The 25,477-nt window shown below is 56.3% G+C and overlaps 1 protein-coding gene across 1 annotated transcript; it reads right to left on the bottom strand.

Moving 5' to 3' along the window:
- Positions 1-11,517: 11,517 nt before the first annotated feature.
- MATN1 (matrilin 1) lies at positions 11,518-25,477 on the bottom strand. The gene is made up of 8 exons (XM_053660725.1): positions 25,308-25,477; positions 18,360-18,706; positions 15,424-15,646; positions 14,417-14,542; positions 13,566-13,982; positions 12,820-12,972; positions 12,155-12,257; positions 11,518-11,596 (listed from the first exon to the last, which is right to left on the bottom strand). Exons 1-8 carry the CDS (start codon positions 25,402-25,404, stop codon positions 11,518-11,520), a joined length of 1,545 nt encoding a protein of 514 aa, XP_053516700.1. The 5' UTR covers positions 25,405-25,477.

The following is a 25,477-nucleotide window of genomic DNA, read 5'->3' as shown; positions in this document are numbered from 1 at the left end:
CTGTCAGGTAATGAGTTCACTGTCCCCTCGAAGTATTCAATAATTACAGGTCGGCACAGAAAGGGCTTCCTGTATGATAGGAAGAAGTTGGACTCCAGTCATTTCTTGCGCTCCTGTCCAGATGCCAAGATTTTTCCTTAGCCTCATTTCTCTGAATGAGTGTGTTTCAACTCTTCTGCAGTGATTCCTAAATCCTAAGATCCTGTGGGCCTAGGAGCCCATGAATGTACCTGGGACCCCACAGTTCTGGGATTCTGTCTGAAGGCTAGATGCTCAGATTCTGAAAGTCAAAGATTCCCTACCACACTCTTCGAGTCTGTGAAAGATGTTCTCATTCCAAGACTCTGTGCATCTCAGATGCTATGAATGGTGCTGGCGTATTGGAAAAGGCCCCAGCTGCGTGATAGGTGGAAGCGGAGGTCGGCAGACCCTGGGCTTCTCACCCTCCAGTATCTTTAGAAAGAGGTTATTCAGCCATTTATCTCCAGGGACCTCTCAGCATTAAAAAGTGGACTTTCAGGGAGTTCCCATCCCATTCTCCCCTCTCTCTCATCCCTCCCTGGCTCACCCTAGTCTCTCCCTTCAAGAATTCAGAGTCAGGAGGATTGATGCAAACACTCCAGAGGTTTCCACCATCACCTTCCGCCTTCACTTGAACCTGGTTACTCTGCCAGCAGAGATGGAATCTCCCCTTGTCCTACAATAGTGTACAATCTGCTTTCTTTTTGAAATCTCCCAAACATACTTCCCCTGGGGACCATCCCCCAGCTTGGAGAAACAGGGCGGGGACCCCACCCCCGCCTCACACTAACGTCCCCTCCCCTCACCACCCCGCTCTCCTCCTGCACCCCCCGGACCCTGAAGTGGGGGGTGTGGGCTGCACCCCTGCTCACCTTCACACTGGGACCTTCTCGGTGAGGGTGGTATCTTGAGAAGCACCAGGGTCTTGAATGGATCTTGAAGCCCCAGGTAACAAAAACTATTAGAAAAAGCTCTGGGGAGATGTGGTCCCAGCAGGACACTTTAGGGACTTTTTTCTTTAGCATTAATTATGACAATACTAGGAATAGGGTGGAAATTTCCGGTGCATCTTCCCTCGGTTTAAGAGCTTGGGGATAGGAAGGCAAGAGCCCACGTTCGTTTCAGTCCCGTTTGGTTCTCCTGACCCACTCACCTGCTCGTCACGGCGGTCTCCTCCCTCAGCCCGTGTTTAATCAGAGGCTCTCGGTGGGCTCAGGGCAATGGCTTCCTTCACGTTTAGTTTGGTTTCTCTGGAAAGGAGTTGAACCCCAGGGGTGATGGAGGGGGTGGAGACATGGAGACCAGGCAGGGAGGGACTGGAATTCTGGAGGAGGACGATCTGCATTGGGTCATCCAGGATGTCCCAGGGTGGCCCTTCCCCACCTGCCCCAACCTCAGCAGAAAGACCGAAGTCCCCAGCGCACCAGCAGCAGAGAGGCAAACGGGTGCCCAGAGCCTGGCTGCTTTGGCCGTGGAGGAGAGGAAGAGGGGTGATGGGGGTTCAGCCCTGGGCAGCCTGGAGCAGAGGCCTGCATGTGAGGGGGTAAGGGGGTGGGAGGGAGTCACTCATGGCTGGACGGCCAAGGTCACTCAGCAATCCGCTTCCTGTGGCCTCAGACCCAGCCGCTGGACCATCTCTGCTGCTGCTGCCCAGGATCCCCTGGCCACATGTGAACAGAGGGGAGCCCACATCCAGCCTGGGCCCAGGCCTTTGGCTCAAGAACAAGAAGACAGTGGCTGGCTGCCTCCGAGTGGGGAGACGCCCTGTGAAGCCAGAGCCGTCAGGGACAGACCAGAGCTCTGCGGCCTCATTACCCCTCTGGCCCGATTTCCACTTGGTACCCAGAAGCGGAGGCGGCTGCTACGGTGACCGCTAGACAGGTGAGGTTCAGGGGCAGCACCAGGGCAGGCCCAGGGGAGGGGAACTGAGGCCAGAGGGCGGGGCTGGCCTGGGAGAGGAGCTGGGTGGGGGGTGGGTCAGGTAATTCCGCCCCCAGCAGGCCCTGCCCGTGCTTCTCACTCGGGCTTCACACTCAGGGCTTCACACCTGTCCTGTCTGTGATCCTCCCCGCAGGCCCGTGAGCCTCTGTCAATGTCTCCACTTTTCAGCTGGGAAAACTGAGCGTCTGGGTGATACGCATGCCTGAGTCGCCCATTCAGTGGCGGTCAGGACTCCTGCCCAGAGAACATGAGTGTCCTCACGCCCCAGGCAGCACGGACGGGAAACAACCTTCATCACAGGCCTGTCAGTCACGGAGCCACAGGCCAGCGTCCGGGGGGACCCTGGACCGAGATGAGGAAGCCGAGGCTCAAACCGTGGCCCTCTCACCTCTCATGTGTGAACTTGGGCCCTTCTCACATTCGGTTTCCTTGTCTGAGAAGGAAGCAAAGGCTCACAGAGGTGCAGGGACCTGCCCAGGTGCCTCAGCCGCAGGCAGAGCCAGGCTGGCCCCCGGGGACCCCCCTGGGGCTCACAGGCCTCTCAGTGTCTCCCACTCCGGCCCTTCCTTGGGTCCCTGCGTGCTTCTCGCCATCCCCACCCCCCACCCACACAATAAAGACTCGGTCCCTCCCTTCGGAACGCCTCGAAGTGGGCTCCCTGCTCCCTTTTGCAGTCGCCTGGCCCTGGGCAAGGACACGGAGAAGTCAAGGGTGCAACGCTCTGCCTACCGTGGGGTTTTCTGACGCCATCAAAACACAGGTGCGACCAGTAAAATGGTAACTATTAGTGTTTGTGTGTGCATCACCCACACTCGCCTCTCAGCAAGCATGTCCCAGTCCACTGAGAGGCTCGGGCCTGCTGCCGGGGAGGCCGGGGGGGAGGGCAGGAGGTGGCATCTGGGTGGTCGGTGTGGCCTGGCCTCTCCCAGCCCAGCCTGGCCCAGGACGGTGGGGTTTTCTTTGTCCTGGGGAGGCCCCACCGTGGTCTGCTGCCCCCAGGCTGGGCCTCAGCGAAAGAAACACCATGCTGCCCAGGCCTTGTGGGGGGAAGCCCCAAGGGGAAGGCGTCAAAGGCTGTGATGGCCCCAATACCCCCGAGCATGGGGTGCATGTTGCGGTGCCCCCCACGTGCGCTCCCTGCCAGTCCTGGCCTGGAGGCAGCCCCGGGCTTCGGACAGATTCCCGGCTCTACACCACCCACAGCAGAGAGTCTGGGAGGCACTCGCTGTCCTCGGGCCAAGCGTTCCTGCCAGCAATGAAAGCAGGAAAGTGCCAGGGAAACTCTGATACCAGGAAGAGGGAATAATTTCCTCGCTTGTGGCCGCATGCCCAGCAGCAGCCATGCCAGCCACACAGGGAGGCAGGCACGAGGCTTCCAGATGGGAGTGGGGGCTTCAGGGGCCCAGCGAGGGGTCTGGCCCAGCCTGTACTGTGCCGGGGACATAGGGGGATGTGGACAAGGGGAGGGGTCTAGAGGCAGAGCCAGGACCCCGACCCCGGGAACGCCAAAGAGCAGCAGGGCAACACGGGGCGGGAAAGAAAGGGATTCGAGGAAGGAAAGCTCAGGGCCAGTGGGGGCCGGCGGGCCTGGGTTCATGCCCCAGAGCCTCGACTTGCCTCTTCAAAGTCCTTCTGCTAAGCGTTGCTCTGCCCGACTTTTAAAATGGGGAGAGTGCTCTCCCCAGTTTGGGGTGTGGAATGAATGAGGTTAGCACCATCGGGACAACGTTACGCTCATGGTAAGTGCTGATATATGTTAGCTATTCATAGGTTTATATTTATAAATAACTTCCTACAGCTTATAATATACTGTAAATATATTATTATGTAACAATACGTTTCTATTTTATATTTGTATTTATTATGTATATGATTATATTTTATTTATATTGTTACCTAAATATTATACTGAAATAATTATACTTATTTAAGTATTATATGTATTATGTACATTTATATGTATATTTATTGAAGTACTTAAATAAGTATTATATGTATTAATAGGTATATGTAATGTATTATGTGTACTGTATGTACTATAAATCACTATTTAGGAGTCATCTATCATTATTTCCACTGAAATTCTGTGGCACACAGAGAGAGTACAAATGTTTTGTGTGGCCTAAATGGTTTTCATTTTTCACACATTCATTCAATCCACATACAGGGTGTGGCAAAAGGAGGTTTACAGTTTTAAGTAGGCAAAACACAGAATTTATTCTTGCATTATTATTTATTAAGTATTGTTCTATTTTCCACATGAACAACTATATTTGCCCCCCCCCCTCCGGCTTATCAAGACACAGTCACACCCTCTCCGAGTGGCTGCCTTGGAAAGGACATGAAGGTGTTGCCGCAGCTGTTACGGGGCTGGAAGTTCAAGTTCAGTTCACGGGGATGAAGTGCAGACTGCATGCCTGGAACGGCTCAAGGCCCTCTCAACGCAACGGGGCTCAGAGGGGTGAGAACTTACCCAGGTCTCGCCGCAGGGCCTGAGTGTCCAGCCCGCCCTCACAGCCTTGTCCAGCACTGGGCACCGCCCCCCGCAGACCCCAGACTCCACCCCGTGGTCACGGAGCAGGGCTGCAGCTTGCACTTGATAGAAACCACATCAAACCCTGCGAACCTAAGGTGACAACAGGAAGGGACACGTCCTGACCTGTTGTTCATAGGTTTTTGTGAGGGAGGAAAGGACAGTCCTTGATCTGGAAGAACGGCCCCCCTCCACCTCGAAGACCCATGACTGAAGCGGCAGCTGGGCCCGAACCCCGGCAAAGAGGCTCTTCCCGACTCAGCTCCGACGGGCACTTAGAGTCTCTTTCAGCCTTCACACCCCCGTGCGCAGGGAACTGTTCTCCCCATTTCCTAGGTGAGCAAACTGAGGCCCGAGGGGGCAACCACGGGCCCAGTCACGCCCCAGCTCTTTGGACTGTGGCCTCTACATTCTCTCCGCCGGGGGGCCTGAGGGGCCTTCCTGGGGCCCCCACGTCACCCCTGCATCTGAGTCTCCGCTATCTCCTCTCCCTCACCAGGCTGCATTTATCTTGACTCAGGAACAATTACATCGTAATTGGAAAACAAAGGACTCGACGGTTTGCCCAAGAGGCAGGAGACAGTAAGACACTTCCTTGGGGCACTCCTGCCACCCCCCTGCTGACATTCAGGCCTGAGCAGCCACCCCCTGGTCCAGCACAGCCACCGGACAGGCCCTGAGGGAGCAGAGACGCGTCCAGCCCAGGCCCCTCGCAGGGCTGCTCCTCAGACGAGGAGCAGGAGAGGGTCCAGCTGGGCTGGGAAGGACACGGCCATCTCTGCGGAGACCCACACCCACCATCTGCCCCTGCAGGGAGGTCGCCACTGCGTGGGATGGAAGGGGCAATTTAAAGTGATTAGAGAGTAGGTGCTACAAGTGACAGAAACTAGCCCAGCTCAGTGAAAACAGCTGAACCCCATCCCCCAGCTGGGCCTGGCCACCCCATTCCTGGGCCAATGGTGCCATCCTGTGGATGGATTCCTCCATAGCAGCCCAGGCTGGCTAATCCAGCCCCACTGAGCTCAACTTTACTTCCAGGGTCCAAGTCCTTGAGATCATCTTCTCCGGTGTCAGGGGCTCATTTCACAGGTAGGGACACTGGGCCACCCAGGGAGCAGCAAAGGGTGAATGGGAAGAGTCAAACACTGGAGGCCAGCTGGCCTGGGCAACAGCCAGACCATGCAGGACTGAGGGTGTCTGCCTAAGTTTCAGTTTTATCTTGGAGACAATAGGGAGCGGGAGAGGGCTCTGGAGCAGGGGCGAGGCCTCCCCAGAGGTTCACTGAGTGACCGTCGGTCTGGTACCAAAGCACATAACAGACTGAGAACAAGGCAGAAAGGCTGGTTAACCTTTCATGGTCCCAACCTGTGGAGAAAGAACGAGAACTCCCTTTCAACACAATGAACCTGAGCCTCAAAGAGGCAATTCCTGGAAAGACTTCTGACTTTAGAGTCAGGATTTCAGGGTTCCAGTCCCAGCCGGGCCACATGCAGGCTGTGTGACGCTCCACAACTGGCAGCCTCCATTTCCCCTTTTGTGAAACAAACTTACTAAATGGCTCCCTGAGAAGTCTGAAGTAGAAATGGCACAGGTCTGTCACCCAGCCCCCAAAGGATGAGCAAAAAATGGGACCATGGAAAACGTGTGACCTAAAATCTGATTCTGACCCAGATACTCCAAGGTTGCCATGTGCCCAGGAGCAGACCTGTTCTGTCCCCACGTCCACCTGCCCTGATGCCAGCGGAGCCCTGGGGGCCTTGGCCACCGGCCCCGCAGGGGGTCCCCGAGGAGGCGGGGTCTCGGGGAGCCTCTGAGGCGCTCCTGCCTCCTCCCGAGTTTATTGCATTTGCATCTGGAACAGATGGCATGCTGGGACTCCCCCCTCCACCCATTTTTCACAGCGCATTGGTCCAGGAGAAAATCGTGTAATTAAAAGAGGAGAAATGCGGAACAATCCCCTTAGCGGCCTTTGCCATCTTCCCTCCCTTGTAAATCCATTAATGAACTGTAATCGCAAATACAAACTCCTCATTGAAACCCGGTAACTAATTCACTGGGGGCCCAGAGACTCCCATTGTCATCCAAGACCTGAGGAAAGAAAGAAAAAAAAATCCTAATTAGTTTAGTACTGTTTATCTATATTTTAAAAAATCGGTTACAAAGTAATGCGCCTTCTGCCAATAAACTGGCTGCCCTGGGGAGATGCTGGCTTCCCTTGTTTCTGGGATTTGCTTATAAGCTTCTGTGAATCAAACCGAGAGCAGAGGGAGGTGAGGGAACGACCTGGAGACGGTGTGTGGGCAGGTGGGGGGTAGCTGTAGGGAGCATCGTGATGAGTTAGCCACAGGAGTCTGGCATGAAAGATGCCCAGGTGCGGGTCCCGCCCTCCTCGGAGCTGGCAGGGCGTGAGTGCGGAGCTGTGGGCCGTCCAGAGGAAAGGGCCTGCCTGGGTGTGAGGTCATCGAGGTGAAGACCAGGGGCCTGAGGACACTGCTGAGCCCACCGCCCGCCCCAGCACCTTCAGTCAGGGACCCATCGGCTCCCTCCATGCACTTAAGCTGGTTGTTGAGAACTTCCTGTCACTTAAACCAAGAGCCCTGACTCGCCCCACTCTGGCCCCTGTGCCTGTGGTCTGGCCTCCAGGTGGCTGCTCTCGCTGCTTCTCCCACCAGCTGCGTCTTGCCTTCTCCCTCCTGACACAGAATTCCTCGTTCCTGCAGCAGGAACATTGGAAACATCCCCCCACCCAGTGGCTGGGTCCTAGGCACAGGCTCCCTCCATGTGTTGCTTCTATGGAAAAGCCTGAAGCTCAGCCCCAGAGCTTCAGATCCCCACCCAGGTCAGCTCAGCCTGGACTGGGGACCCAGCTGCACCTGGTGGGCAGAGGACAAAACCGCAGCCTGGGCTCCACCAGTTCTCAGTCTCCGGGCTGTGGTCCCCTCCCTGGCCCCAGGCTCTGATCGGTCTGTCTGTCCAACTCCTTCTCAACCCCCACAGCCCCCGCTTGCTCGGTGGGGCCTGCACTCCCTGCCTGGCCCCCACCCGCCCCTCCTTTGGGGGCCCAGCCTGCCCCCTGTGCTCTCAGGCCCCTGGGTCCGGCTCCAGGCTCCTACAGGACCAGGTCCACCCTCCGCTGAACTGTCAGCTTGCTGACTGCCTGGAGGATGATGAGGGAAGTGAGAGACTGTTGGGATCAGCTGAGCACCTACTGTGTGCCCAGGGCTTGTCATTCACAATCACAGGCAGCAAAGCTAGGGTTATGCTGCCATTAAGAAAGGCCTTTGCTTCGGGTAAACCTAGGGATCTGGCCCCTCCACTTACTCAGACAAGTCCCATCACTTGTAAAATGGTGGCACCATTGCTAACTCATAAGGTCACTGGAAAGATTCATCAGGACCCTCAAGGAAGGATTTGCACCCAGACCCAAGGACCCTCGATCTGACCCCAACAGCTGCCCGGCCGTGCTGCCGGGGACCCAGCAGCCTCAGAGTCACCGCACCCCCCTCAGTGAGAGATGGGGATGTTTGGCCCTGCCCATCCCAGCTGAGGCCTCTGCACAGCCTGCCTCACACCCCACCAAGTGTTTGTGGGAAGAACATGAGTCCCATTTATAATTAGAAACTCTGGTCACACACTTCCTACTTAAACCTCTTCAGTGGCTTCACACCACCTTCCAGCTCGAGGCCCTGCCCAGCACCCTCCGGCTGACGCAGCTCCGGGGGGGGGGGCGGGGGGCAGGTGTTCATATGATTAGCAAGATGCCCGTGGGCCGAGGCCCCTGCCGAGGAGCAGAAGACGTGCAGGGAGCCGTGGTGCACACTCAGGGTGGTCTCCCAGCAGGCAACAGGGGCTCCAGGTGGCACAGCCTCTGGAGGCCAGGTGGCCGTAGCATCTCAAGGAACACCAGTGCCAGATGGGTGCAAGGGAGGTGCTAAGAAGCTGACAGGTGTGGGCGTGTCCCTGAGGCCCAGAAACCCCCTCCAGATGGCAGCGGTGACACCAACCGCACCCTGGATGCAGAGTGTGGGCGGCGGCCTGCCGCCACTCCCCACGCGTCATCCCGTTCGCCCCCGTGGGGCGGCGCCAGGATTGCTTTCCCGCTGAGGTGAAAGGCCCTGCCACGTCACCCAGTCACTGAGGGGTGCTTCTGGAACCCAGTCACTTTCCAGAATTGAAGGACAAGAACCAGGGCACCAAGGCCACCAACACAGGTGGAAGGACGTGGAGGCGAGGGGACGGCCAGGTCGGGGCTGCGTGGGGCATGACACAGAAACTGACCCCGCCATGCTGAGCGTCACCGAGGTTTCCTGGGTGTCTGACTGAGGGGCCCCATGAGAGGAACTGGGCAATGACCCCATGTGGTGGGTGAAGAGTGGCCACAAAGTCCTGGTTACTGTCCCCCATGGAGAAGAGGAGTTGATCTCCCCATTCCTAGAATTCGGGCTGGCCTATAGCTTCTTTGACCAATAAAATGCAATGAAAGTAATTCAGTGCCAACTGGGGTGGGGATGGGCCTCAGACCTGAAAAGCTTTCGGGAGCCCCGGGTTGCCATGTGAGGAGTGCAGGTCCCCTGCTGGAGGGACCACACGGAGAAGGGAAGGCCCTGAGACTGCATTGAGGGGAAGAGAGAGACAGAGAGAGAGAGGCCCCGCCTCTCAGCCATCCCTACGAGGGCCACAGTCACGTGAGTGGGTCATGCTGGATGTCCCAGCCTGGCTGAGACCCAAACAACCGCAAACTGCAGGTGGGCACTGAGCCCAGGCAGCCCACGGAGTCGGGCAACAATAGAGGCTTGTTTTGAGCCAGTCCGTTTTACAGGCAGTTTGTCAGGCAGCAACTGACAGCTGGAAAGCCGTCAGCAGCCCAGCATGAGCTGCTCTTTTCTCTCCTAAGGATGGGGCCTCTGGTCTCCACCCTTTAGTGCACCTGGAAGAAAATACAGACCTCCAGGCTCCAGGACCAGCAGCCAGGTAGCTAAGGTCCTTGCCTCCAAATTCCCAAAAGAGGACAGCTAGATCAGGAGCAGAACCATAGAAATGAAGATCACATGGAGGGTTAGCAACAGGGGAATGGGAGGAGGTACAGAAAATAAGTAGCATAGATGGTAGGTAGAAAATAGGGGGGAGGGCAAGAATAGTATGGGAAATATAGACTCTAAAGAACTTGAGACACATGGTCATAAACTAAAGGGGGGGAATGGTGGGGAAAAGGGTGTGCAGGGTGGAGGGGAATGAAGGGGGAAATAGAACAACTGTAATTAACAAAATATATTTTTTTAAAAAAGAGAAAAAAATTCCCAAAAAGAGAGACACCAGTTGCCCAGCCTGTCTACCCGTTGACCCAAGCAATCAGCTGAGTCCCAGAGGCCGGTCCTGTGGGGCTGGGGGACAGTCTCAGAAGAAGGGAAGGGTGGGCCAAGCAGTTGCCACAGGGGTGTGTGGCAAGGAGTCTCCTCAGACAACAGTAAAACCCCTAGGCCAGGTGACAGTGGCCGGGTCCCTGTCCCGGGGTGGTTGCGTGACGCTATGTTGCCCTTGTGAGGTTGTCAGCTGTGTGATTGTGGCTCCTGAGTGCTGCAGGTAGTGCTGTTCTGCCTCCTTGAACTGCCTCTACGGAAGATCTTCCAGGATGCACTGAGCCTCTTGTAAAAGCGTTTTACCTGCTCTCAAGTGTGAATCTAGTAGTAACACTAAAAATGCTCCATTAAACAAGGATGGGTCCCGAAAATCACCTAAGCTCCCCCGCTGGGAGGTGAGGGATTGACATTCCAGAGGGGGGCTGCTCCAGAGGCTGGCAGACCCTGGTGGGGTTGGGGGGACTGGAGGGCCGCAGTCTTTCCCTCGTGCTGTCCTGGGGGGGGGGAGTGGCTGTCTGTGCTGGGGGTGGGGTGAAGCTTCTGAAACACAAGGAACCAGGAGAGAGGACTCCAACGGAGGCACCTGGGCTCAGACCCTTCCGCCACCTCTCTCACGTACACACTCCTCACCTACAACCTAGACCCACTGTCTTTCCCTCCAGCCACGTGATGGAGGCGGGCACCCTGCTCAACTCTGAGTCCCTTCAGACCGGGGACTGTGTCTATTTCAGAGGTGGCCCCCCCCCACTGTCTGACATGGGGTGTAGGCTCTGTGTTTTGTCTGCACGAATGAATGAATCCACGAGTCAATCAGTGAATCAATGAATGGAGTCTGATCAGGAGCCACAGCTCCTCTTCCCTGGGCCTTTTTCTTTTGAGGCCCTGGCATCCTGGATACAAGTCCTGTCCCTGCAGCTGGCCCAGTGCTGAGCCAGTCACTTCATCCCTGGGACGCTCAGCTTTCCCGTCCGTGGAACGGGGAGGACTCGGGTCTGCTCTGGGCAGCGCTACTGGGATCATGAAACAAGACCGTGGAAATGAACGTGTCACTGAAAGGCAGGACAAACGTCAGCGGGTTTGGGGTTTGGAGCTGTCGCTGTCATCGCTGTCCCTTTCTATCAGTGCCACCACCCAGCAGTCCCCCTCGTCCGTCCTTCCCCTGCCCCCCAAAAAACCACACTGCCTCGGGCCCATTCAGTGCTTTAGTTAAATCCCATTTTAATTGTTTTCAGAAAGGAACAGAGAACTCAGAAGAGGTTCACAGCACTCACAGTCATGAAGGGGTAACTAGAAAGAGGAATATATTAAGCTTTTGGTTAAAAAATGCAAATGCAGTCCCAGTTACACTCACGCTCCTGTGCTTGCTCTTGCACTGCTCCCAGACATGCCCTGGCCCTCAGGCACACACGTGTACACACACTCACGCCGGTGTTCGCAGACACCACGTCCTCCCAGCAGACACACTCAACACACACTCCCCTGAGCAGGGATCAACGGTGGGAGGAGGAGAGGCCCGGAACCACCCAGGGGCCTGGCCCTCCCACATACACCCCTCACTAGAGGACAAAGCTAGACTAGACTCAGGGCTCTAGGGAACACACGCGGGACTCGGTGAGCTGTGCTTGGGGCCGGGAGGGGGAGACACCACAGCGGGGACCAGCGGCCTTAGACGATCCTGTTCTCCATGATGGCCAGCCGCTTACTCACAGCCTCCAGTGGGCCCCGAGTTAAGGAGAGGCGCAGGCTGACAGAGAAGGGAGTGGGGGACTGTCACCCGCACTCAGGGCCCCCGCTTCCTGTTTCCTGCCGAGGGCCCCTCTCAGGGCCTTCTCTCACCACCACCGCCCCCCCGAACCTTACCCAACTACTGGCCTCAGATGGTGCTGCTCTCCAAAGCGCAGCCAGTGCGATGGCCATGAACACCCAGACCTGTGCAGGTGCAGGTTTCGGCCCGCTGGGTCCCCCACCTAGTCCTGACCAGGCCCATCAGAGCGGGGGGCTGGTGTTGCTCATGTCACCAAGAGTCTGAGAAGAAGGGTGTCCCCAGGCACCATGTGTTCCTAAATGTGTCCAGGACTCTGTGTCTGTCTCTAGATCTTGAACTCTGCCTCAGTTTCTCCGTTTACCCTCTAGAAGCCACTACTTTTGACGGGGTGGGTATCAAAGCTGGTGTCCGCCTATCTAGCCAGAACCCAGCTAGTCTTCAGTAGGAAGCAGGGAAAGGGGAGCCTGCCCCGGCTCCACCACACAAAGCAGCCCCCTCACCCCTCCCCACAATGCTCTGGCCCCTCCCCTTCCCTACGTCGGCCTCTGGAAAAGGATATGTTTCTTGGTCAAGGCCTGCAGCAGCCCCTCCACCTTGGCCTGGAATTTCACAATGGACTCACACTCACACGGATCTTCCTCTGGAGTGGACCGGAAGTAGAGAAAGGCAAGGTCATGGAGGCAGAGTAGTCACTGCCCAGAGCCAGGACTAGGGAGTCTAGGGGAGGGTGTGGCCTAGAACACCCGAGGGGGCAGAGATACGTGGAATTCTTGAGACATGGCTCTCAGAGTCGGAGGGCCACCCCTGAATGTCTTCCTGATTGCCCAGAGCCCTGATAAAGGCCTCCGGCAACAAGGATTCAAATCCCAGCTTCTCCGGTTGTTAACAATTGTTCTACCCCTCAGGCCTTGGTGCTCCTGTCTGTGAAGTGAGGATAAAAATGTTCCTACCAAATAGAATTGAACGACTGAGTCCTTGGAGAGCGCTGAGGACAGTGTCATTCATGTAATGAGCATTCAGAAAATATACGTGTGCTGGTAGTTAGACTTCAGCTGGCCGGCCCCGATCCAGGTTCTGCCAGCTCGTGGTGCCACCCCAGCTCTGGCTGCTCCCCACCCATGTCCAGTTCCGGGATGGCTCCATGCCCCACCCCCAGAGCCCCACCTGCCCCTCCCACCCAGGCCAGCCCTGGCCTCACTCACCCACGCAGATCTTCTTCTGCAACTTCATGCCAATCTGGTTGATGGTCTTGAAGTCAGCTGTGTAGAAGTAGTGCTCCGCCACGGGCTCGGAGGCGATCTCCCTCAGCTCGTCCTCCACGGCATTGCCCACGCCCACCGCAAACATCTTAAAGCCTGCCAAGAGAGCCAAGACCAGTAAGGATGGTGATGGGGACAAGCAGCAATGGCTCAGCCACTTGCAGGATGCCCAGGAAATCAACCCCAGATGCCTCCTGGTGGAAACTGCTGGAATTGCAGGCACAATGCCTGAGACAAAGACATTGAGGAAATCATTTATCAATATTCTGCTGTGTCAGACCAGCACTAACTCTTTACACTGGCAGCTCCATAATCTCATTTAACTCTTACAACCATCATCCAGTGGTTATTATTTATTATTATCCTCACTTAACCAGTACTAAAACTAAGGCTCAGGTTTATCCCAAAGTGGGTAACAGTTGCCTTCCAACAGTTGGTATGTCCTTGGGAACATTCAACTGGAAAAGTTCCTCTTACTAAAGGACCCTCAAAACAAGCCACATACTTTTCTGGGGCTTCGGTTTTGTCACCCGTATAAGAAAGACATAGTTGAGCCGATCCTTTCTCATTCTGATTTGAAGCTGGTTTGCGAGCACTGACCAGAATAGCCACTAAAATAAATTACATTTGGGCTTTGCCGTGTACCCCTGGTCATCACTGCTGCTCAGGGTCCAGGAGGGAGCACCTACCAAGGTCCTTGGCCTTCTTGGCAGCGTCATTGATGTAGTCCTGGCTCCGGCCATCGGTGAAAACGATGCCCACCTTCTGGGCGCCAGGCCGAGCCCCACTGGACACGGTGAAGGAGTTGTCAATGAGGTACTTGAGGGCGGCCCCGGTCATGGTGCCCTTCTCCATGTAGGACATGTTCCGCACAGCCGCCTTGATGTCCTTCTTGGTGTGGAAGCGGCCCAGCGGGAACTCCTGGCGCACGGAGCTCGAGTACTGCACCAGCCCCACCTGCGCCAGCTTGTCTGACACGTCCAGCGTGTCCACGATCTGGTTGATGAACTTCTTCACCAGCTCAAAATTCTCCGGCCGCACACTCTTGGATCCATCGATGAGAAAGACCAGGTCGGTGGCAGAACTGCCCCCACCACCGCTGCAGACTGGGGGGTATGAAAAGGCAAGGAGACGAAGCTGAAAGGCAGTCGCCCCTCTGACCACTGGCCGGGCACCTCCCACACACCTGGCTCTGTGCTGAGGTTCACCCCATCTTGTCCTCAAAGCTCCCTCTACAAAGCCAAAGTTCCTGGCCTGTTTTACATCACTGAAAACTGAAAGATCACCAGGCTCAGGGGGAGTGGCACCAAGATTTGAACTCAAGACTATGTGACTCCTTCCACCACACTAAACCCACCACCCACTAAATCAAAAGGGGAAATCAGAAGAGAATTTTCGGCCGACATCAAACTCTAGAAGGAATCTATCGCCTTTGCAGATTGGTCCAGAGGCAAAGCGTGGGAAGGCTCCCTCTGAGCTGAGCCTCCACCCCCTCCCTGACCCACCCTCTTTGTGGCTGCCTGTGTCCAGCCCCACTGACCGTTGCAGGTCTTGCCATCACTGTTCAAGGTGAAGCCCTCGCGGCAGGCGCAGGTGTAGGAGCCCGGGGAGCTGATGCACACCTGCTCACAGTCATGGTCTCCTGTGGCACACAGGTCTGACACCACTGTGGGGACAAGAGGAGACTCAAAATCTCACAGCCACAGAACCTCGAATATCTCAGCCAAGATGAGCCCTCACTCAGGGAACCTGCGGCTCTCAACTACATGAGGCCCAAGCCCCAGAGCTTCCTCCAGATGCTGGAATCACTGCCCTGGGGCTGACATCTCTGAAGAAGGTGATAATGCTGATGATAAAACTGAAACTTCCTGCTAAAAGGGCAAAGGCCACAGGGGCGGGAGCTTTTCATTCCGTTCTGTTCACTGCTGTATGACAAGCGTCTAGAACAGCACATGCAGCGAAGAGCACCACATGCATGACTTTCAACAAGAATTTGTTAAATACCACCTATTGAGCGCTATGCCACACGTTACTGCATGGAATTCTCACAATAATATACATGGTCTTCTTAGACCCATTTTTACAAATGGGGAAAAGTCCTTGCCCTGACCCCGCCCCTTCTGATTGGTCACATTCCTAAGTCTGCCCACAAGCCATCTCCCCTCTTCGAAGGACTCTAAACCTTCTCCTGTCCAGTGCCCAAGCCCCACAGACCCTCCGGCATCAAGAGAACACTTTGGCACCTAACTGCTCCCACTGACATCCAAACACGCAAAGATTTTTTTTTCCAGGCCCTCTCTTTATTGGATTCCCGCCTCTTCTAGATCCCTGGCAGGATCCTACCATATAAACGGGGTCTCGGCATCGCCTTTCCCCAACTCCCTTCAACCCAGGCTGAGGATCCGCTCCCGAATCAGCCTCCCCTTACCCGGCCAGCCCTGGCCCCGCCCCAGATCCTCGCTCTATCTCAGTCCCTGCCCTTATAGGTCACCGCCCGCATGGCCCCGCCCCTCAAGCCTGCCCCTGTCCCGGCCCCGCCCCGCGCACAGCAGAAGGCCTCCTGGAACTTCTTAGACAGTTTCTCGATGACACTGTAGCTCTCCACGTAGTCCACGTGCTCCTCCTGAGGCTCGCTGGCGATCTGGCGCAACGTGGCCTTGTCTACACGGCCCACGCCAATGGCGAAAAGCTCGATGCCGCTGGCCCGGGCCCTGGCAGACACATCCTGCACGCTGTCCTGGGGCCTCCCGTCCGTCACCACGATAACCACCTGCCACACACGGGGAAACGTGTGAGGAACGCCCCTCCCCCCCGCGGCGCTTAGCCCTCCAGTAAGCCCCGGGACCGCTGGCAGAAGTGACTGAGGCTAGTTGGTTGCAGGTGAATCTAACTCCCCGCCAGGGTTCTGCCCCACGGAAGAGAAAAAGGCTAGAGGAAGAGAAGACAGGTCTCCTCTGACTAAAAGAGACAAGGCTGAGGTGTTCTCCCATCTGACGGGCTTCTGGATGTCTCCTGCTTCAGGCAGACACCAGTCAGCGCCATGCCTTCCCCCGCCCAGACCGGGGGCCTCTGAGACGAGCGGCCAAGCAAATGTGCCCAACGCCACGCAGTTCTGCATTTTGGCCACCAGAGGGCGGCAGAGAAAGGGAGACAGTACCCCGTAGATGCCACCTTTTCTCTCTCCATTCCCAGATGCTACTTGTCCTTTCCACAGAGGAAATGACTGCTGTCCTCCCATAAGGCTCCCCTGTTCTGCACCTGGAAAGGGAGCCAGGAGGGGACGCTGGCGCTGAGCCTGGCCCTCATCGCCCAGTGCCTGAGCCTGCCCTGAAGTTGGGTCCTCACAGCTCTACGGGAGTCTAGAACTTAGCATCCAGCCCCTTGGCTGCTTCTCTGCTTCTGACCTGGATCTGCTTGATTCCTGGGTCCCCACTCTTGGCCCTGGTGGTTTAGAAAGGCCCAGGTTAGAAATGCAACCCCACAAGTTCCAGCTCACCTCCGACCCTCTATTTCTTCATCTAGGAAAGGTTTAAGTAAGATGATTCAGAGTAAGAAGCCAGGAAGGGGAACTGTTACTTGTGGTGTCACTGCCCTGGTCCCCTGGGGAGTGAGCTTGCACAATCTCTTCCTCTCCAGAGGCTGGGGCTTCTCGCACTGACAATCCAGTTGAGACGACTCACTGCCACATGCCTTCCTCTGAGGCCCCATCTCCTTGAGTCCCCCTGCAACCCAGTTTTGAGACTTTCAATCCACCTTGAAGGACCTCCCACAGGTAAATTCTAGGCTGATCCCCTAGTGTCTGGTGACAGCTCCCCCAGACCTCTGTCTCGGTTCCAACTAGTGGAGAAACTCTCCTTACTGGCCCACCCCAGGCCACTGGCCTGAGCTGGGGTGAAACGGTTAGCTCCGCAGACATCTCCACCATCCCTTTCACCTCTCTCTCTCCATTAGGATTGCCCGGGGCCACCACATCCTCCCAGTCCCTGACCATCAACCTCATGTCAAAACTTGTAACTGACACCCACCCACACAATAAGACCAACAGGCTGCCCGATGTGTCTTTTCTCTGAGGACCGCAATGACTGGGGTTATATGCTGCCGTCTGGGGGCACTTCCACCACTGTTTAAGCTCCCTGGGCTTCGGATTGCTCCTCTGTGAAGCAGAGACACCACCTCTAAGCAGCACTGTGTTCACTCGGCCCTCACGTCTCGACTGTGTACTGCACGCCAGAGGGGGCGTACATGAGGGGGTGAGAAAGAGGGCTTGCCTGGGCTGGGGCCCCGGGCAGGCAGATGGCGAGTCCTCAGTCCAATCAGGGCGGTCAGTGATGGGAAGGTGCCAGAGCCTGTGCAGGACCAGCAGGAGAGAGGACGCCTGGCTGGACTCACAGGCCCTGGGCCGAGTCCTAAAAGTGTCACATGGGTACGGGTCTGTGGAAACTCTCAGCACTCTGCCTGGAGCCCTTACCAACTGGTGCGTCTGGGAAACCGCCTCATTTGCCCGAGCCCCTCCCCTCTAAGACAGCAGTCCCAACTTTTTTGGCACCAGGGACTGGTTTCATGGAAGACGACTTTTCCACAGACCAGGGGAGTTGGCGGGGAAGGGTTTCGGGGTGTTCTTGGTACAGTCAAACCTCTCTGCTAATGACGGTCTGTATTTGCAGCCGCTCTCCAGCACTAGCAATCACTGCCTCAGCGCCACCTCAGACCACCAGGCACTAGATGCTCATGAGGAGCGTGCACCCTAGACCCTCACGTGCGCAGTTCACAGCAGGGTTCACGCTGCTGTGGGAATCTGACGCCGCCGATCTGACAGCGGGCAGAGCTCAGGCGGTGATGGGAGGCATGCAGGGCAGCTGTAAACACAGAAGAAGCTTCCCTCTCGCCAGCCCACTGCTCACCTGCTGCTGTGTATCCCAGTTCCTAACAGGCCACGGACCAGTCCACAGCCCAGGGGTTAGAGACCCCTGCTCTAAGGCTTATATTTTTTAATAGCTAATACTTACACGGGGCTTCTGAGAACTTTGTGCTTATGAATTCATTTGGCCCTCCCGAGAGCCCCTTGAGCAGGCGTTGTGTTACTCCCATTTTATAGGTGAGGAAACTGAGGCACATGAGATGCAGTAACTCACTCAGAAGCTAGTGCAGTGGAGCAGGGACTTGAACCGTTCAGGCTGGTGGCAGTGTCCATGCCCTTACCTGTCATGTAAACATCGGAACTCTCTCACTCTGCCTTCAAGGAGATAGACTGGCTGTGAAGCCAAGGTCAAGTAAACTGAACTAATCCCATGCTCACTGGGGGTCAGAAGGATGGGGAAAGCAGGGTTCAGCTCTGCTACCTCTCTTGGTTGGGTCTGCTCCCCATCTGTAAATGGCCACCTCGTAGGGGTGTGGGCAGAACTCCAGTGTATGCCGGCAAAGCTCTCAGCACCAGTGGCAGCCTGCAAACAGCTGGACCCCAGCAGCGGGGAGGGGGCACGTACCTTGCTGATGTCGGGGGAGTTGGCGCGGCCACCCTCGGCATCACTCAAGGCCTTGGTGATGGCGAACTGGATGGCCAGGCCAGTCATGGTGCCCGTAGACAGCGGCCGGATGCGGCGCACGGCCTGAAGCAATGCGGCCTTGGAAAGGTGGGCCCGCAGCGGGAACTCCTGCTTCACGGAGCTGGCATAGTTGACCACGCCCACCCGGGTAGCATTGGGCCCCACGTTCAGCGACTCGATGACCTGCGACAGGAACACCTTCACCTTCTCAAACTCCACGGGCCGTACACTGCGCGAACTATCCACGACGAACACCAGGTCCGTGGGCCGGGTTCGGCAGAGGTGCCCTGGGAGGGGAAGGGGGGAGATGACAAAGAGCAGAGGCAGAGGTCAGGAGGCGGGGCCAAAACACTCAGACAAAGGAGCAGAGCGTAGGGCTACTTGGGTCCAGACTTGAGGCCCCAGGCAGAGCGGACTGGACTGGAGCCTTGGCTAGCACGTGGGCACTCGGCCAAGCGACTTGCTCAAGACCCCAAGCTCAGCTCCTGGGAAGGAGAGGCTCACATTTTGGCCTCGGATAACTCACCTCACCTCTCTGAGCCTCAGTTTTCTCATCTGTACAATGAACTGTTTACCCTGTCCTCACAGCATCCTCAGAGGATGAGAAAACGCGCACCAGGCTGGGCGCAGGGGGTGGGGCACGCAGTGGGTGTTCAGGGAGCCGCGAAGGCGAGGGCGGCCTCTCCAGCCCACTTCTCAGGTCTGAGCCCAGAGTCGCTAGGTAAACAAGGGTCAGCTGTTTCTCCAGTCTGGGAAGCCGGGCCCTGAGGGTGGGCCCTCCAGGGTGGACCTGCCTGAGGCCCAGCACAGTTTTCTGTCGATACGGCCTCTTTCATCTGAACATCAAAACAAATCAGCAAAGTGGACTCAGTCTCCTGAGGCTGGCGCAGCCTGCCGGCTGGTGTCCAAGGGCAGGGAGAAGGGGCAGAAATTTCTAGTAGCTGCCTTGGCAAGCTGTCCAGGTCTGCCCCCAAAACACAACCCCAATGAAAGTTGTCTTTCCAGGCACAGTGGAAGGCAACACCATCTGCTGGGATGTGCTTGGAACCGGAGTGAGGTAGAGGGGGCTTCAAATAGTGGCTCAGGCACCCAATGGCCCTGAGCAGGTCTCTGCACCTTTAGGAGCTTCCGTTTCACCTGTTCAGTGGGAAGGAAGGCTACTGCTTGATGAAGTCACTGGCCTGGGTCTGTGGCCAGAGGGGCTCAATCCAAAGTGAACTGAGTTCAAACTGAGCTGCCTTCTCCCAAAGAAGAGTGTAGGAAGGCACAGGAGCCAGCATGTCTGCTCAGCTCGCCCGGCTCCCAGACACCATGCCCTAAATCCAGGCACCAGAGTTACTCAGGGAACCTTAGAAATGGCCTTGCAGCCACTCCCTGGTCCCCACTAGCTAAGAGCACAAAAAGTAGGTAAACTGAGGTCCAGAGAGGGAAAGGGAAATGGCCACCATGTAGAGCAGTGAATCAAGAGCCAGGAGGCTCTGGGGCTCTCTCACTGTGTGGTCGTAGGTCCTCCCCGCTCCAGCCTCAGTTTCCCCATCTGTACAGGAAGAGCTGGGCATTTGAGAATACTCAAGGCTGAAATTGGAAGTGGCACAGCATGCAGGGAGCCCAAGGACTAGTGAGCAGAACTGGAGTCTCGCCCACCCCCACCCCCCATCCCGGCAGTAGGCTCATCACAGAACCATGAGCTCAGCGCTGGGCTTGGTGCAGCTCCAGACCTCAGCTGCTCTCTGTGGAGCTCCTGCCCTCAGCGACCCCAGAGACAGCAGTCCCTGCAGCATGCACGGTCCCTGAGGGCAACCCAGGGCTGAGAAACCCCAGGAAAGACGCCGGGGCTCCAGAGAGCAGCTCGCTCATGTCCCCTGACAGAACAGACTGAGGGCCACCCCTGCCCTGGCTCTCAGGAGTGTCACCATTTCTGTCTGCCCCTGTGCTAGCCTGCTGGCCACCCTGCCTCCCTGCCCCTCTCCTCATCTCGGATCCCATTTAACCTCTTCCCATCTCAGTGCCCAGTCCCCCAGGCTGTTGGTCAGTGGCCACTCCTCCATTGTCCCCCACCTCACATAGGACCCCTCACCTCTGGGCTGTGGGGTGAGGCCAAGTGTGCATGGGACCAGGAGCAGCAGCAGCAGACCGCAGAGCACGAGGCTGGCACCAAAGACGACCCTCATGGTCCTAGCAGCACAGGCAGCAGCCGGCACAGTTGTGGAGGGCAGCAGGCTCCTGGTCTTATCAACCTTGCTGCCCAGCCTCCCAGCCAGGAGGCCCTGCCCTGCCCCTGGCCTCCTTGTGTGGGGGGTGGGGCCCAGCTAAATGGAGGTGTGTTTGTGTATGTGTGTCTGTGTGTGTGTGTGTGTGTGTGTGTTCCTCCCTCCAGAGAGGGAAGGGAGGAAGCCGGGAAAGGGAGTAAGCTGCCTGGCCTGGGCTGGAGAGGCCCCTCCGACCACAAGGGCTCCTTTGCCTCCAGAAGCAACCAGAGCTTGCAGCTGCAGGGCGGAGGGCGTCTCCCCCAGGGCCAGAACCTGTGCTGCCCTGAAGCTGCCACTCTAGGTCCAGGGAAACTGAGTTCCAGGGCCTCACGCCCCAGCCCTGCTCTGCACCCTCATCCCACACCCAGATTCTTCTCTTACCTGCAATTTCTACCCCACTTTCTCATTGCACACACTCCCCCCTTTCCAGCTCAACTGTCCCCTGCCCCTCCGTGCACACCATGCTCTCCAGCTACACCTGGACTCTCCAAGTTCTCTTCCAAGTCTTCGCACGTACAGGGCAACCTGCCCAGAATGCTTTTCATGGCACTCACTCTGCCAAACCGAATCTCTCAAGATCATAATTGCAGTAGCGTGTACATTAGCACTTGGCACGTGCCTGGCAGTAGAGAAGGCAGCTAAGAGCACAGATTTGGACCAGGTTTGCTGGATTTGCTACATACCACCTGTGTGACCACAGGCAAGTCCCTTCACCTCCAATTCCTCATCTGAAAATGGGGTGCTAACAGCACCTACCTCCTAGAGTTCATTGGAAGGACAGAATTACACAAACTACCTCATTTAATTCTTTCGACAACCCTGTGAGGCAGCTAGTATTATCACCCTCATGTCCCAGATGAGGAACTGAAAAACAGAGAGGTGAAGTAACTTGTCTGAAGTCACACAGCTGAGAAGTGGCATTGCCAGTATGGGGCCCCAGGTGGGTGCCTTCTCCATGGCCACCTCTTCCCCGCTACCCTGGGCTATGCCCCCTCTCCCTGCTTTCATATATTGTCTGTCTCATCTGTGAGTGGGTAAGAATCTGGTTGATTCATCTCTGCACGCAGGCCCAGCCCAGAGTCTTGCACAGAAGAGAAAAAAATAAAGGCTTTTCAGCAGGCTTTTCAGTAAAGGAACATAACCCCAGTGGTCCCTGAGCCGCATCGAGGTCCAGTAGTCGATGGGACAGAGTGAAAGGAGTGTGAGCTTGGCCCCCCTGAGCGACCCAGAATCAAATCCACTTCTACCGTTGACCAGCTGTGTGCCCTGAGGCTGGTGACTTAACCTCTCTGAGCCTTGACTTGTTATCAGGCAATGGGAGTAGCAGTTCCTGGCCCGCCCGCCTCACTGAGACCATGAAAGGAGGCAATGACAGGACAGAAGTGGAGATGGGGGCCAACTTTCATTTTCCCAGGGGGTAGCATCGTTACCACCTAAGACCTGCACACTTCACTCTATGTAAATTATGCCATAACAAAAGGAAATGTACAGACATTCTCTGTAAAATGACTGCTGGGCAGAGCTGACCCAGCCAACTCTCGCGGCCTTCATCAATAGTGGTGGTCACTCGCTCTACCGCCCTACTCCTTTGTTCTCCCAACAAACCTGAGTGATGCCAGCAGATCCGAGTCTATTAGCCCATTTGTCAGATGAGGAGACTGAGGCTCAAAGAAGGTCGTGACTTGTCTGAAGCCACCCAGCCTGTTTCGAGGCTACGCCAAGCCTGGAACTCAGGTCTCAGTGCCCTTTGCCCCCGTTTTAAAGAGCGAGGAAATTGAAAGTGTTTCCCTCCAACTTCCTCGTTTTGTTTCATTTGTTCATACAGCCCTCCCCAACTCCCAAACCAGCGGCCTGCTGGCTTCCTTTCTCTCTGCACATTTTAAGTCTAACTCTCTTCCCCAGAGACGACGGGGGGCGTGATGACTGTGGTATCTAAGGCTTCCCCAAACTGTGTTATGAGTGCGGTACCTGCCACCCCCCGAGCAGGTCAGCCCCCTCCGAGCAGGGGTCTCGCCTGTCCCGGTCCCCACTGAATCTCCAGGACGCAGCATGCTGCTTGGAACGGGGCATGTGGCATGCAAGTGAAGAAATGAACTAAAGAAAGAACTAGTGATGCAGAGTCAGACCGGAGTCAGCAGTGGTGACCGACGGTGACAGAGGCCGAGCGCTCTCCCCGTGGCCCTGCTGAGGGTGGACGAGGAGAACGTGAGCTCGAGTCCCCTCGCCAGCCGCCCCCTCTCCGTGGACAGGGCCGTGTCCAGAGCTGAGGGCACCACGCTCCCTTGGCCGGGGCGGCAGCTGGGCCCATGAAACGGCTCTTTCAGCTCCGGCTCTGAATGGCAGTCCTATGGACTCCTCGGAGGAACACAGGCGCCTTTTCTGGGTCCCTTCTCTGCTCATTAGCAGAGCCACAGAAATATGCTTCAGGTAAGTTTTCAGGAACAGAGATGGGTCCCCACCCCCACCCCCCCAAAAACGGGGCAGCTTTCACATCCCACAGCGAGAGCAAGGGCTTGTGGGGAAGGAGACCTGGAAGTTCAGCATATACATTGAGAAAAGAAAATAAATATTTGTGTTTTTAACACGTGAAACATTTTTCCCCAGGAATCAAATTCGGGAACAGTGGGTCCGGTATTGGCCAGAGGAAAAAATGCGCTGCGGGACCTTCCTCGAGGCTGCCCCCCCTCAAAGGGCCTCCCCCCACTTCCCCCTCCTTGTTTTCACACACCTCGGGTTTCCAGCAACTTAAAGCCTTTAGTGTTTTATGGGAGAGAGAGACCGCGTGTTTGTGATAGAGCGAGAGGCCCCTGGGCGGAGCGCGCAGGGCCCCCCTCTCACCCTGAGGCTGGGTTTCTCCCCCGAAGAGCGAACCTGGGTCTCTCCAGCCCCCGAGGAGAGATGCGACCTGGCTGGTCCAGGGCAGCGCGTCCCCTTCGTCCTTCACTCACCGTCCGCACAGTGAGGCTGGGTCCACACATACCTTTCCCGTTATTTATTTCATCTTTCTCTTTAACTTTCAATCCACTTACTTGTTGAAAAAAAAAAGTCTCCTGCTCCTAAGAAATAACAGCCATGGAATCCCTGGTTCCATATAGTTTATATATTTACTCCACTAGGCCTTTAAATACATTGGAAACAAACTGCATTTCACTTTTTCACCCACTTAGCACCAGAAATGATCCTGTGCTCTGCCACCAGACTCTGGGGAGTCCTGGGCCTGAGATGACGTTGGGATCAGACAGCGCTGGGTGGGTGGGTGGCGTCCGCCGTCCACCAGCCGTGCCGGCCCCAGGGGGCCTCTCCACGTTTCTGCTGCTGAGCTTCGGGCTGTAAGGTGGGAGGTCGATGGCAGCGTGATGGGGGTTGAGGAGGAAATGTACTGAACACCGCCTCGGTGGTGTTCTCACCGTTTCTTGGTCAGCAGGCGGTTTCCCGCCCCAGGGACAGTGAGCAAGGCAGCCTCATCCAGTGGGGGGTGGGCGCCGTGAGAAAGCCCCCCAGCTTCTCCCTGCTCCTTGCTGGATCGTTCTGAGATGTGCTCCTCACCGTCCCTGGGAGGGTCCCGAACAGGAGTGAGCCCCAACTGCCCACAGAAGTGAACTGTTCGCTAAAGTACTTTTTATTGGCTTCCCCCCCCCCGCCTCGCTCCCCCTCTCACTGTGCTTCCTGGGACCACCTCCCCAGTAAACCCCCCAGCGCCACGCCCTTGTCTCAGGGTCTGCTTTGGAGGAATTTAAACAAAGCTGAGGCAACGCTTTCTCAAGGGTGGGGGTCCAAACCGAGGTGTGTTTGGGGCCCTCCTAGGGGAGAACAGCCCCGACAGGTGGGGCAGCTGAGGGCGAGGAAGTGGGGAGCCTGTACGACACCCCGGGTCCCCCTGGGATCTGCGGGGCTCTGGGCGGAAGACACGTCCTCCTCTAGACGCACGTACAAGTTGTTCTGTTTTGTATTTCCTTCGGTCACCCCCAGACCAGCAGTTTCATTAAGGTTTTTCAAAAGAAAAAGGCAGATTGTCGGGCTTCACCACAGACCCAGAGAATCTGCGTTCCTAAGCCCCCCAGGTGGTTCTGATATGATTAAACCACCCCTGTGGTCCAGCCTCCCACGTGAAGCTTAAATTCTCTGTCTCTGGAACACCTCTCGGTTAGGGAGCTTGCTGTCTCTCCCCCAAAGCACTCCATCCGCTCCTAGGTGAGCACACCTGCTGGTGTGCCATGTTCAGCAACCTGAAGATCAAGGTCACGCCCTCCACCCCAGGCTATCCTTCCCTAGTGAAAACATCCCCCTTTCTGACAAGCATCCTTTTTGACACATAGACTTCAGCTTCCTAGCAGCCTGGTACCAGCTCCCAGTAGCAGTTCAATTTGTCTTTTTCCCTCCCTAAAGATTTGGGCTCTGAATTTAATGTAATCCTCCAACTAGCAGAACGAAATACATTTCTCTCCCGGTTTCCCAGAGTACCGAACCAGTGTTCATGCAGCTTGAAATCCCTGCTGCTCTCGCCCTCAGCCTCCAAATGCAACTTCTGGAGAACTAACTGGGAGGAGCACATGAAGCTGTGTGAACTGTGCTCAGCTTGCTGTTTCCACCCTTGAACTTCAAAGCTCTGGACCTACCCTGACAAGATTTCAGGACCTACCTGGACATTCGGAACTATCGCGGCTGCTGCCAGTTATGCGTTTAAAGGAGGAAAAAAATACAACTTCCTCCGAGTCGGGAAGAGGTGGTGCTTTCATTTTCTATTGCCATGTAACAAATGATGGCAAACTTAGCAGCTTAAAACAGCAAAAGCATGTTGCCTGACAGCTT

This window comes from Artibeus jamaicensis, unplaced genomic scaffold, assembly GCF_021234435.1.
Source record: "Artibeus jamaicensis isolate MK-2021 breed Jamaican fruit bat unplaced genomic scaffold, CSHL_Jam_final scaffold_847, whole genome shotgun sequence".
Classification (NCBI taxonomy): Eukaryota; Metazoa; Chordata; class Mammalia; order Chiroptera; family Phyllostomidae; genus Artibeus; species Artibeus jamaicensis.
This window is presented reverse-complemented; position numbering and strand designations above follow the sequence as displayed.